At 49.0% G+C, this 14,588-nt stretch overlaps 1 protein-coding gene across 2 annotated transcripts in view; it reads left to right on the top strand.

Annotated features, from left to right (window-relative positions):
- The first annotated feature begins 3,285 nt into the window (after positions 1 to 3,285).
- The window catches only part of LOC140739265 (protocadherin-10-like), a 44,543-nt gene continuing 33,240 nt past the window's right edge, over positions 3,286 to 14,588 (top strand). The window contains exons 1-3 of one of the 2 annotated variants that reach the window (XM_073067409.1): positions 3,286 to 6,069; positions 12,269 to 12,327; positions 12,483 to 12,568. In XM_073067409.1, the coding sequence (XP_072923510.1) occupies positions 3,502 to 6,069; positions 12,269 to 12,327; positions 12,483 to 12,568 (2,713 nt within the window). In that variant the 5' untranslated portion in view covers positions 3,286 to 3,501. The remainder of the gene's footprint in view (positions 6,070 to 12,268; positions 12,328 to 12,482; positions 12,569 to 14,588) is intronic. The other variant, XM_073067410.1, reaches the window with a different exon arrangement.

Genomic DNA, 14,588 nt, shown 5'->3' with positions numbered 1-14,588 from the left:
TAGCAGAATTATGGGGGATCTCATTGAAACTTATCAAACAGTGAAAGACCCAGATAGAGTGGATGTGGCGGGGATGTTTCTCATGGTGGTGGAATCTAGGACCAGAGGGATTGACTCAGAATAGAGGGTTGTCCCTTTAGAATGAAGATCAGGAGGAATTTCTTTAGCCAGACAGTAGTGAATCTGTGGAATTCATTGCCACAGATGGCTATGGAGGCCAAGTCACTGGTTATTTAAAGCAGAGGTTAATTGGTTCCTGATTAGTTAGAGTGTCAAAGATCATAAGGAGAAAGCAGGAGAATGGAGTTGAGAGGGAAAATAAATCAGCCATGATGAAATGGTGTAGAAGACTTGATGGGATGATTGGCCTAATTCTGGCTACTTCGGCTTGTGATCTTATGGTTTGAGGAAGAATTACACTGATACAGTCCACTTCAGTACATAATAATGTCCTGAACGCATTTTCCTCCATCAAAGTTCTTCCAACTATAGCCATGACATTGGAAGAACATTAGCTGGTTTGTAGAGAGCAATTTCCACCATATCCGTAAACAACAAGGATCTAATTTCAGTATGGACGAGGAATGGCAAGGCCCAGAATGTGGAGCAACAAGCAAGATGTTGTAGGAACTCAATGGGTCAGGCAGCTTTTCTGGAGGCAAATAGACAGTCCACATTTCATACTGGACCCTTCATCCCCTCTGGTTCAAGAGCCTGATGGTTGAGGGGTAATAACTGTTCCTGAACCTGGTGGTGTGAGTCCTGAGATTCCTGTACCTCCTCCCTGATGGCAGCAGTGAGAAGAGAGCATGGCCTGGATGGTGGGGGTCCCTGATGATGGATGCTGCTTTCCTGCAACAGTGCTCCATGTTGATATGCTCATTGGTGGGAAGGGTGCTGGACTGGGCCTTATCCACTACTTTTGTAGGATTTTCCTTTCAAGGGCATTGGTGTTTCCATACCAGGCTATGATGCAGCCAGTCAATATACTCTCCACCTCATATCTATAGGAGCCTATCAAAATTTTGCAAACTTCTAAGGAAGTAGAGGCATTGCTTGCTTTCTTCATAATCACGCTTACCTGCTGGGCTCAGCTGCTGTTCTGCTTTTGGGTCAAACAGACTCTACATTTCCTGAAACCCAGGGTATCCAATATGAGATGCCGTTCATCAAGATTGTGTTTAGCCACACCCGGTTATTGGCTTCAGGATAAACATTCTCTAAGTGCAAATTTGTTGAATGGTCTTTATGAGAGGGATTGAGTTCAATATTTTATCAGAAATTTGCCACCATTGACAGTACAACCCTTCCTCTGTATTTTAAGCGACAAAGCAACACAAACTCCAAGCTAAGGGATAGGACATGCCATCGGATGCCTAACCCATGTCTCCCAAACAGATCCTTTACTCCCAATTGAAGGAAGGTCAAGAGCTCTTGGTGCACAAATGAAACGCTTAAAAGATAATATCAAAGTTATAAACACGAGAAATTCTGCAGATGCTTGAAATCCAGAGCTAAGCATACAAAATGGTGGAGGAACTCCCAGATCAGGCGGCATAACGAGCTGACGTTTCGGGGTGAGACCCTCCTTCAGGACTGGAAAAGAAGGGGGGGGGGTGTGCTGCCAGAATAAAAAGCTAGGGGTCGGGATGGAGGATAGGTGAAGCCAGGTGGGTGGGAAAGATGAAGCTCTGGAGAAGCAGGAATCTGATGGGAGAGGAGAGAGAACGGTGGGAGAAAGGGAGGAAGGAGGGGCACCAGGGGGAGGTGATAGGCAGGCGAGGAGAAGAGATAAGAGACCAGAGTGGGGAATAGAAGACTGGAGGACGGGGAGGGGAAAAATTTGCGGAAGGAGAAATCGATGCTCCAGCATTTTGTGTGCGTAAATTAAAACCAGCCTGAAGCCATTCAACGTTACATCTAAAATCTGGGAAGACACTGCACTCATAGATACACCTGGAAGAAATCTGTTCATGAGGGAGATGTGCTACACAAGAGCGACCTCGGCTGTACCACGGAGAACAAACGGCAGCTGCGAAAGGAGAGAGCGAGCAACCAAATAACCCGAACAGTAACCACAGACCAGACACCTCTTACTCTTGCCCACATTACACGAGTATATGTAGACCCCGGATCGGTCTCTACCCACTGATAGATATCATTCTGGACTCGAACGACCGCACGACTATCACTGCAAGCGGATTACAACCTGCTCTGCACGGACTCGCAGAGAGCAAACCAAGCCGAACTATAAGCCAAGCTATAAGTTAAGTCAGGCTAGTAAAAAATCTCAGCTGTGCCAATCTTGCAAATTTTATTTGTATTTCAGTGAAAAACGCCATTTTATCAACAGCTGCCCTCAAAAGGCTCTTTATTGTTGTTCAGTGATGCGCAGGCAAACTTGAACTTAAGATTGGAAAAAGGCAAAAATCTGTTCAACAGACGCAAAATACTGGAGGAACCCAGTTGGTCAGGCAGCGTCTATGGAAATGAATCAACGGTGGACGTTTTGAGCTGAGACCCTTCATCAGGACGGGAAAGGAAAGGGAAAGGTGCCAGAATAACAAGGTGGGGAAGGGATCGAGGACAAGGTAGGAGGTGATATGTGAAACCAGGCGGTTTGGGGAGGGAGATGAAGCTGAGAAGTGATAGGTGGAAAAGACAAAGGGATGGAGAAGAATGGATCATCGGAAGAAAGGGAAGGAGGAGGGACACAGAGGGGAGGTTATAGGCAGGTGAGGCAAATAGGTAACAAGTCAGGGTGGGGAATGGAGGAAGAGGGAGGGGAAAATTACTTGAGGGAGAAATCGGAATATGAGCTGTTGCTTCTCCAGCCTATGGCGGAAAAGGACCGATACGACGGATTGGGAATCTGTTCAGTTTCAAGCGAAGTTAAGTCGTTTAAGATTCGGATTTCAAGGCAAGTTCAAGTTTATTGTCATTCAAACACATATCTCCAAACGAAACAACGTTCCTCCGGACCAAAACTACACAACACAGTATTGAAACTCACACAAAACACATAAAGTAATATTACCAGAAATAAATTTACAAATAATAACATATATTCCAGAAAATATATTTGTTTTTTGAAATTGAATCGCAAATGGGAATGGTGGTTCCGGAACGGAGCTTTGGCACATTAGCCACATGCAGCTTCGCCGGTGAACGGGCTCCTTTAGAAACTGTTAGCGCGGTTCCTCCAATGAGGCGGGGAGCCGGTGGTCCCACTCCTCCTCCTCCTCCCTCCCCCCTTCCCCTCCTCCTTCCCCGTCTTAGCGTTAAGCACAGTAGCAAGGCAGAGAGGGGGCGAGCGAGCAGCAACGCTCCGAACATCCCCCACGCTGTCAGTACGACAGTGGACCGGCGGCAGCAAGAGATGTGGGGAGACGCGCTTGAAATGGGCACCTTTGTGCCCTTGTACGAATTCGGGATGTCAGTGCATCGACTTGGCCCTGTTAGGCTTGCCTACGATTTAAACACGCGAAAATAAAGTTTTTTATGTTTGCGGAAGAGAGAGAAAAAATAGATTTGAGTTCACTTGCGCAAGCGACGGCGGGAGTCTGGGCCATTGCTGTTGTGATGTCTGCTTCGGATGGGAGCCGCTCTTTGAACGGGTTCGTTTTATCTCTGCTGATCTTGCTGGGGATTTTAGAGGGAGCTTGCGGACAGATTCGGTACTCCATTCCCGAGGAGCTGAAACACGGCGCTTTCGTTGGGAATATAGCCGACGATCTGGGACTAAACGTGGCCGAACTGTCCGCCCGCAGGTTCCGGATGGTTTCCAGTACCAGAAAGCAATATTTGGAGGTGAATTTGGAGAATGGGATTCTTTTCGTGAACGAGAAAATGGACCGGGAACAACTCTGCGGTATTAGTCCCACCTGTTTCCTCAACCTTGAAGTTGTGATCGAAAACCCCTTGGAACTGTATCAGGCTGAAATCGAGATTATGGATGTTAACGATAATGCCCCCAGTTTCCCGCGAAACCACGTTAGGCTGGAGATCACCGAGTCGGCGGCTCCGGGAGCTCGGTTCCCCTTGGAAAGTGCGCAGGATCCGGACGTTAGCACCAATTCTCTCCGCACCTACCGTCTGTCGCCGAACGAGCACTTTCTCCTGGACGTTCAGACTCGCAGCGAGCGCAGCAAGTTGGCCGAACTCATCCTGGAGAAACCGCTGGACCGCGAGCAGCTGGCGCTTCATCGGCTGGTGCTGACCGCTGTAGACGGAGGGACACCCGAGAAATCCGGTACCGTTCGCATTACCGTAGCCGTGCTGGACGCCAATGACAACGTGCCGGTCTTTGACCAGACCGTGTACACGGTGAGGATGAGGGAGAACGCTCCTACTGGGACTCTGGTCATCCAACTGAACGCCACCGACTTGGACGAAGGTACCAACGGCCGCGTCATTTACTCGTTCAGCAACCATGCTGACGAGAGGGTGCGGGAACTCTTCACGGTGGGGCCCCAGAGCGGGGAGGTGAGGGTGAAGGGAGTGCTGGATTATGAGGAGGTCCCCGTGTATGAGATCTTCGTACAGGCGAAAGACCTGGGTCCGAACGCCGTGGCAGCTCACTGTAACGTTATAGTGGAGATCGAGGATGAGAACGACAACGCGCCGCAGGTCGTGTTGACCTCCCTGTCCAGCCCCGTCCCGGAGGATGCTCCACCGGGCACCGTCATCGCCCTGATCAGCGTGACCGACCGCGACACCGGAGCCAGTGGCCGGGTAAATTGCCGATTGCTCGGCGGCCTCCCGTTCAAACTCCTGCCGTCCTTCAAAAAGTATTACACGCTGGTCACCGATGGCCCGCTGGACCGAGAGGCAGTGCCCGAGTACAACATCACGGTGGCGGCTAGCGACGGGGGAAGCCCTTCGCTCTCCAGCAACACCACCATCGCCGTTAGAGTGTCGGATGTCAACGACAACGCACCGCGATTCACCCGGCCGTCTTACACCGTCTACATCACGGAGAACAACGCGCCGGGCGCCTCTATCTGCTCGGTTACGGCCATGGACCCAGACCAGAACCAGAATTCCTACCTCTTTTACTCTCTTGTGGAGAGCAGAATCCAGGGAATGTCTATCTCCACCTACGTCTCGGTGAACTCCGACAACGGTAACATCTACGCTCTGCGCTCCTTCGACTACGAGCAACTTAAAAGTTTCCAGATCCAGATTCAAGCGCAGGACGCCGGGTTCACCCCGCTCAGCAGTAACACAACTGTCCACGTCTTCATCCTGGATCAGAACGACAACGGGCCGGTGATCGTGTCGCCTCTGGCCCGGAACGGCTCGGTGGCCGAGGAGACGGTAGGGCGTTGGGCGGAGGCGGGCGCGCTGGCGGTCAAGGTGACGGCGGTGGACGCGGACGAGGGCCAGAACGCCCGGGTCTCTTACCGGCTACTTCGGGCCAGTGAGCGTGGCCTGTTCAACTTGGAGATGCACACAGGGGAGGTCAGGTTGGCTAGGCGCTTCGGGGTCAAGGACTCCAGCCAACAGAGGCTGGTAGTTCAAGCCAAGGACAACGGGGTGCCCCCGCTCTCCGCCACCGTCACCATCGTATTAACGGTAGTGGATGGTCTAGTTAATAGCAAGCCGGAACTGACCAGCGAACCGGAGCCTCACTCGGATTTAACCCTCTACCTGATCATCTCCCTAGGCTCAGTTTCGTGCTTGTTCCTGGTCGCTATCGTGGTCTTGGCTCTCATCAGGTGTCAGAGGAATCGAACCCGCGGGCACGCCAGCCCAGTGATCACCTGCTGCTCCAAACCTTGTCCGGGTCGAAGGAGGGACTCCGGCGAGGTCTATCAGAAATCCAATGTCAATGTCCAGCTGGCCGCAGGTACAAAGGGAACCCCGAGCGGCTCGGAAGCCGGCGGCTGCCGACTCCCTTCCCAGGCTTACTGTTACAAGGTGTGCCTGACCCCCGAGTCGGCTAAAAGCGACTTTATGTTCCTCAAGCCTTACACTCCGCAGAACAACCAGATTGAGGGTCGCGACGCCCGAGTGACGGGGCGTCAAGGTCCGATGGCCGGAGCCGCTTCCAAAGCATCGGGGGAGGTGAGCCTGCCGACCCTTATGCTCAGGGTTGGAAGTCAGAAGCCTGATAAGATTTTGTTTTTCTTTAACAACCGTCATTCTATTCCATCCTCACATACATTAAAACCCCAAATGAGGAGGGCACTGTCAACGGGCCTCAGGCGAACAGAGAGATTAACTTCAAGTTTATTGACATCTGACTGTACACATATATACAACCAAACGAAACAACGTTCTTCCCCCTGGACCACAGCGCATCCAAAAACATATACTATACACAACACATAAAACAAAGTATTATTACAAATTATTTTGAAAATATAATTCAAAATTTATGTAGTGCGCAGCACAGGTAAACATTACACAGTAAACAATAAGGAACTCGCTGTCCTGGCGTCATCGTTGTGCTAAACACTGCCAAAGATAACCTTTTGAAGGAACTGTCTAGCCCCTCACCTTTCGATGTTCCTCCACACCTCTACGGCAAGTATATACAATAGACAATAGACAGTAGGTGCAGGAGTAGGCCATTCGGCCCTGCTAGCCAGCACCGCCATTCACTGTGATCATGGCTGATCATACACAATCAGTACCCCGTTCCTGCCCTCTCCCCATATCCCTTGACCCCACTATCTATGAGCTCTATCTAACTCTCTCTTGAAAGCATCCAGAGACTTGGCCTCCACTGCCTTCTGGGGCAGAGCATTCCACATATCCACCACCCTCTGGGTGAAAAAGTTTTTCCGCATCTCTGTTCTAAATGGCCTACCCCTTATTCTTAAACTGTGGCCTCTAGTTCTGGACTCACCCATCAGCGGGAGCATGCTTCCTGCCTCCAGTGTGTCCAATCCCTTAATAATCTTATATGTTTCAATCAGATCCCCTCTCATCCTTCTAAATTCCAGTGTATACAAGACCAGTCGCTTCAATCTTTCAACATATGACAGTCCCGCCATTCTGGGAATTAACCTTGTGAACCTACGCTGCACTCCCTCAATAGCAAGAATGTCCTTCCTCAAATTTGGAGACCAAAACTGCACACAATACTCCAGGTGGGGTCTCACCAGGGCCCTGTACAGCTGCAGAAGGACCTCTTTACTAATACTCAATTCCTCTTGTTATAAAGGCCAGCATGCCATTAGCTTTCTTCACCTAGTTCCTCTTAGAATGAACAACGTAACGCACGCTTGAGGAACACACAGCAGGCTGGGCAGCATCTGTAGAGGGAAGTGGGCTGAGGATGTTTCGGGTTGGCTGTCCATTTCCTTCCACGGGTGACTTCTGCCCCCCTGAGTTCCTACAGCAGCTGGTGAATGGTCCCGGCCCGCAAAGTCGACTTCCACAGGGCAGAGTTCCTCCAGCATCTTACGCGTTGCTCCAGATTCCAGCGCCTGCTATATCTCGTGTCTCCCCTTTGAATGACCTTACCGTATTAAAGTTCACCGTCCTCAAGATCATAGCTTACCATCTAAAACACCTCCTAAACACACCCCAGCATCTTCCCCACCCAGTTACACTCACACTGTAGCAAAATGTTTTGCCAGTGAACTGTATGAAATGTAAAATACACTCGGTCAATCGGAACTCGCAGTATCAGTTTCTGGTGACCTGTCAGGGCTAGGCTCCACTCCGTTCTTCCCTACTGTCTCCCAAGTGCCCCCATGCCCGCTATAATATTTCCCATAATGTCAGAGATTTGCAGACCTTTCTTGATATTAAAGGAATATCGTGGCTATTGTAGTCTTGTAGGATAGTACGTGAGGTTAGCGGAGGAAAGCTCGCTGGTGTAAAAGACGATCCTAAGGTCTATTAAGTGGCGAAACAGCTAAATGGTACCCATAAAGTATAAAATGACCAACTCTTTAATTCCTGAAAATTGACAGTTTCGTATTAAAACCTACTGTTTGAACCTACATCTCACACAGATATATTTTTATTTAGAGATAGGTCCATACACCCATGCGACAAATAAGCTACTAACCCGTACGTATATGGAGTGTGGGCGGAAACCAAGGCACCCGGGGGAAACCTGCTTGTACAGACTCCTTAGAGTCAGCAGCGGGATTGAAACATGTGATTGGCACTGTAAAGCGTTACGCTCACCCCGCTCTCCCGTGCCTCCCAAATATAAGGGACGAGTCACGCTGGCGTTTTATTGGCCAGGAAAGGGAGGTGCGGGACAGGTTTCTTTTCACCTGCTCATGAGCCGCCCATGCAGATCAGATCGCTCTCCCTCCAGCCTGATTATTAACCCAGGACCTTAGCGTTCTGACCTACACAGTCCTTTGTGTATTTTCTGACAATGACAAGAAATAACATTAAAAGCTATGGTATAAAAGTCCGAATGTTGAGATATAGTGGGCCGAAGGTTCACACTGTATGACTCTATATGACGTGTGTAATTGTATTTTGGTTAGAGATAGCATGGTAACAGATCCTTCCTGGCCCAGAGCCCACGCCGCTCAGTTACACCCATGTGACCAACTAACCTACTGACCTTTGGAATGTGGGAGGAAACCCAAGCGGTAACATGAAGAACGTAACGCTTCGCAGCGCCAGCGGCCCGGGTCCAGTTCCCGCAGCTCTCTCTGATGAAATTCTACGTTCTCGGTGGTGTCCTCCCACAGTGCAAAGACCTACCGGTTAGCAGGTTAACTGGTCATTATTAATTGTCCTGTGACTAGTTTAGAATGGTCGGAAAGGCCATTCCTGCGCTGTATCTCTAAGTAAATAGTAGTCACTTTTAATCATTTCATTGCCCCCAGCTTATACATTTTTTTGTTTCGGTAAATTAATTCACAAGATCATGATTAGGATTCCAAACACGCCCGAAATACATGTTCATACAGAGCGCTGGGAGGCCGTGAGTGTTCATATACTGCAGCCACTACTATAGAGAACAGCCTTCGCCGGATAGTGGCGGGGTTCTCCTGGACTGCCCGTCAACAGAATGGCTTAGTGGATCACTTCAGGGTTTCCTTCAGAGTCAACCGGAGTCACATCGAGGTAGAGGGGAGGGAAGAAGTCAAAAGCAATATTAGCATTCATTTCGAGAGGACTAGAACCTAACAGCAAGGATGTGATGCTGAAAGCCTTTATAAATCAGGCTACACCAGGAATATTGTGAGCAGTTTTGGGCCCGTTATCTAAGAAAAGATGTGTTGGCATTGGTTAGATTCCAAAGGAGGTTCATGAGAATGATACCGGGAATGAAAGGGTTAACACATGGGGCGCTCTGGGCCTATACTGGCTGGTTCAGTAGAATGAGGAGGGATCTAACTGAAACCTCTCGAATATTCAAAGGCCGAGATAGAATGGACGCGGAGAGGATATTTCCTTTAGTGACAGTGTGTAGGATCAGAGGGCACAACCTCAGAATAGAAAGACGTCCATTTAGAACAGAGACAAGGAGGAATTTATTTAGCCAGAGGGTGGTGGAATTCATTGCCACCGAAGGCTCTGGAGGCCCAAGTCACAAGGTATATTTAAAGCAGAGGTTGATAGGTTTTGTTTAGTAAGGGTGTCAACACTTACGGGGAGAAGCTACGATAGTGTGGTTGAGAGGGATAATAAATCAGCTACGATGAATGGCGGGGCAGACTGGATGGGCTGAATGGTGTAATTCTGCTCCCTTACCTTTTGGTGTTAAGAGCCCTCGCCCTTTAGGACCTAGACAGGTTAGCAAAAAAAAAGATGCCGCGAGTTCTGATCAACCGGATTTACATTTCCTGCCTGCTGATCAGGGACTTGAACCCGCGACCTCTGGGTGAACGATCCGGCGGTCTGAGCCTAAACAGCAGCCACGCTTCCCCCAGCTCATCTGAAGTTATCCGACTCCGAACGCAGAGTTGGGGCCGTGTGGGCGTTGACTGTCCATTGACACCCATGGATTTCGAGGCGCCTTTGGAGAGGAAAGCTTACACATTAACACTGCCCGCTACGTTTTTTTGTTACAATCTTTTATTGTATTCTTGAGTAGAGGGATTTGTATTGGGTGTCCTTGTATTAGAGCGACGCGAACTATTCGCGGCGGGTAATCATCCTTTCCTTCAAGCTGTGCTCGTTATCGCTGAGACACAGCGGGGTGCTAGGGCGGGGAGTCGAGGTATGAAGAGTGGCAAACGTTATGCCTTTTTAATTTCACCAGACTGGTCCGAGTTCTTTTGAAGATAAATTATCCACATCATAATATCACACAGGCACATGTAAAAAAGGCCAGTCGGCCCATCATGCCCGAAGAGCGCTCATTTCTTAGCCCTCTCCTATCCCATCATAGCCCTGCGTTTTCGCCCGAACAAGTATTGGGAGGACAATTAAATTGGAGAGGGGGACCCCCCCCATCTGAATTTTGCTTCTGGTGTTCTATATGGCGAATCCTACGTGCTATCGGAACTTTAAATGTGACTATTCTGTTGGCACTGTGTTTTTGCACCTTGTCCCCAGAGGAATGATGTTTCGTTTAGCTGTATACGTTTGTATGGTTAAATGACCATTGAACTTCAACTTGAAATGCGATTACAATTGAATCCTTTCACCCCACCCTCTATTCGATGGGCTGAATGGCCTAATTCTGCTCCTATGTCTTAAGCGTTGTATTTTACTGATGGATTCCATTAAGAGAGGGATAATAAATCGGCTACGATGAATGGCGGACAGACTCGATGGGCTGAATGGTGTAATTCTGCTCTCACCGACTCTCGCATCGCAGAATGCTTTGCTTAATTTCCAATTAGTTCACTCCAGCTTGCGATCGGAACGTTATTAGATTGTGTATGTTGGGTTATGGAGTTGAACAGGCCATTGCTAGTGACATCGTCTTTATTGAACAAATCGATCTGGATCGCGCTGTCCCTTTCACCAACATCTACAAATCGATGCAGCTGTGGTTTTCTACCAGCGTGTTTCACAGCAAACAGAATTAATATTCAGCGCGACGAAGAGCGCTCAGAACCTTTGATGCAAACGTTTATTCTTCTCTGTCTTCAACGTTTGTTTGGCTGTACCGTCAGGCCGATAACATCAATTAATTCTGATGTGCAGAGAGAGAGAGAGAAGGGGTTAGGGAGAGAGACAGAGAGCAAGAGAGAGAAACAGAGAGAGGGAGAGAGGAAGAGAGAGACCGACAGAGAGAGAAGGGAGATAGGGCGAGAGAGCAAGAGAGACAGAGAGAGGGAGAGGGAATGAGAGACCGGAGGGAGGGGGGAGAGAGAGAAGATATTGTACGCGAGAGGAAAATATCCCAATTGACTGCCCTAGGTTATTCTTCGCGTCAGCTGCATAAACGAAGCGTATTACTGAAATGCGAATGTGGAAATTAACTAGATCTTTGCGCAGAGAGGATTTTTGAAAAGAAAGATTTCGGACAGCTGACGCGGCGCCGGCGATGGTTTAATAAAACGCACATTTAATTAACGTCAAACTTAATCCAATCAATATCATTAGCTTCAGAGAGGACCATGAAGACCAAAATTGTCCACTTTATAGACGTACTTTGTACTGTGACCTTGAAACGCTTTTACCATGAGCGCTTTGAAACATTAGTATTACGGTTAATCCATGCATTTGGCACCGCTTCCTTGGCGTTTAACCCTTTAAATGATTCCATGTGAATGTGAATCTGGGTGTGAAACTGGGCCATCCTGTTTAAAAAACGGCTCTCACATAGATTAGTATGAAGCCTTATTTGCTGGAGTTTAGAAGACTGGGGTGGGGAGGGGAGATCTCATTGAAACCTATCGAATTTTTTAAAGCCTAGATAAAGTGGACGTGGAAAGGATGGGGGAGACTAGGACCAGAGGGCACAACCTCAGAATAAGGACATCCATTGAGAACAGAGATGTAGAGGAATTTTTTTTAAAGAATTCATGGTCACAGATGGCAGCGGAGGCTAAGTCTATTTAAAACAGAGGTTGATCGAGTTTTTGAGTGAAATGTGAGAAAATGGGAGAAAGCAGGAGAATGGGGTTGAGAGGGAGAATTAATGAGCTATGATGGATGGGGTAGACTCGATGGGCCAAATGGTCTAATTTCCTCCCGTGTCTTATACTTTTACCCCGCACTCCTCTGCATTCCGTCCGATTCAAGTTTGTGTTGGTAATCTTCACACGGGAGGGAAGACAGAAAGGGTGATAGTGAACCTCTCCTCCACCCCAAAATCTTCATGCGTTGTCTAACTCGATGACTGAAGACACAAAAAACAGCCCCTTGTTATGTTTTTCAGGTTAAACAACAAAACACTGACTACCATTGTCCGCCCTGCCAGAGACATACAGAGAGCAGGTACTAAACCCTTCCTTCAATGACATGTTCATGCATCCAGCTCATGCCTTTGTCTTTGGTTTAGTGTTGTGTCAGTTGGTTGTTTATTAATTCTGCAAGGTGTTGTTTATTTACCCACTTCCCCTCACACTGTGTTTACTTGTGTCCATCCACAGCTCTTGGGACCCCGAGGAGAACCGAGTCCAAGCGGATGGGCAGACGCAGGCAGACAAACGGCAAGCGGCCGTCCCCACTTCAAGCGGTGAATATCGAGGGCATGTGGGGGCGGGGTGTGGGGAGAGGGCCTGGCAGAGAGAGAGAGGGGTGGGGAGAAAGGGGGAGGGAGGGGGAGAGAGAGAGAGGAAGGGAGGGAAAGGGAGAGAAAGAGACAAATTGAGAGAGGGCGAGAGAAAGAGAAACAGACCGAGAGAAGAAATACAGACTGAGATGGAGACAGGGGCAGGCATAGATAGAGAGGAGAGCAGAAAGGCAATTAGAGAGAGACCGACAGACCGAAACAGAGCGACAAAGGGAGGGAGACAGTGAGAGAGCGAGAGAGAGAAGGGCAGGCTGAGGTTGAGGCAGGCAGAAATGCAATCAGAGAAAAAAGAGAGATAAGCAGAGAAAGAGTGAGGCATGCATACAGCGTGGCAGGCTGAGAGAAGGAGAGGCAGAGAGGGGGACAGCATAGCTGGACAGGCAGCTAGAAAGGCAGCAGAGAGAGAGAGAGAGAAGCAAACTGAGAGAGAGGCAAGCATACAGGAAGAGCGAGGGAGAGGAGGCCGGGAAGAGGGAATTAGAGAGAGAATTTTACGACAGGAAAGACAAGCACACAGAGGCAAGCATCTAGAAACAGATAAAGAGAGCGGGGGTGAGAGAGAGAGTGAGTGAGAGAGAAGGAGGGAGAGAGAGAGAGGGGAGAGGGAGAGAGAGAGAGTGAGAGGGACAGAGGGGGAGAGAGAGGGAGCGTAAGGGAGGGGGGAGAGAGAGAAAGGGGGAAAGAGAGAAAGGGGGAAAGGGAGAGGGAGAGTGAGAGGGGGAAAGGGAGAGAGAGAGGGAGAGTGAGAGGGGGAAAGGGAGAGAGAGAGGGGGGAGAGAGAGGGAGAGAGCGAAAGAGAGGGAGAGAGAGAGAGAGAGAGAGATAGGAAAAAATACTGAAAGGAAGCGGGGTAGCGATAAAACACCCCATCTCTGTACCAAACAGCGTCTCTGTAAAACATATACACAACATAAACATCATTTTGTACACGTATCGTGTCAAAACAGTTCTAATTATTTTAGCGATGGGAGAAATATAACAAGCTTCCCCAGCGAAAGGAGGATCTTTTACTGTTGCAGAGACCAAGATTTTAATTTTATTTTAGCGTGGCTGTGATGGACGGGTTTGGGAAAGGCGAGTTAGTTTCATTATTGGTAATTTAAATATTTATGCAATTTTGTCTTTTCTGTCACCGCCACGTTATTTTCGACTCCGGAAGGTAGAACTCTCTCCCCCGATATTTCCAAAGGGTCCTTTGTTTCCGACGGAGGAGGACAGGGACAATTTATTGCTTTTAGACGAGATAAAGATGAAAGATTTATTCTGTGGTTTGTAAACTGACTCCGGGCTCACTGCCGGCGGCTCCGAGGGTCTAATCAGATACTTCGGTCGCTACATCGGACCCTGAGGCCCGTAATCTGTGTTAAAGTAAAATATTTACTATCCGTTTACTAGTTACTTGAACAGATATTCCAGTCCTTGGGTGCCCGCTCGATGGAAGATGGCAGCATAGTAACCAGGCAGCACTGTTCTGCCCAGTGGTGTAGGCTGCTGTACTACTGCCTCTGGGCCGTGTGATCTGCCCGGGGCCGGCGGGTGTCTCCGTCTCTCGCATGCAGAAATATAGGGAGTCTACCGATTTCACTCACGGCACCAAAGGATGCCCGTCTTCCACTTCTCTCTCCCTCCCTCTCTCTCTCTCTCTCTCTCCCCCCCCCCCTCTCTCTCTCTCTCTCTCTCCCTCTTTCCCTCTTTCTCGCTATGTTTGTCTCTCCCTCTCCTCTCTTTCTCTCTCACCAGGAGCTTTCGTCTCGTGTATATCGTTATTCTCCAGTCTGACCCCTTCTCTCTTTGTCTCCGTCTCTCTCTCTCTCTCTCTCTCTCTCTCTCTCTCTCTCTCTCTCTCTCTCTCTCTCTCACTCTCACTCTCACTCTCACTCTCACTCTCACTCTCACTCTCTCACTCTCTCTCTCTTTCTCTTATCTCCCAGCCTCGCTCTATCTCTCTCGCTCGCTTTACCCG

Source organism: Hemitrygon akajei, chromosome 15, assembly GCF_048418815.1.
Source record: "Hemitrygon akajei chromosome 15, sHemAka1.3, whole genome shotgun sequence".
Classification (NCBI taxonomy): domain Eukaryota; kingdom Metazoa; phylum Chordata; class Chondrichthyes; order Myliobatiformes; family Dasyatidae; genus Hemitrygon; species Hemitrygon akajei.
This window is presented reverse-complemented; position numbering and strand designations above follow the sequence as displayed.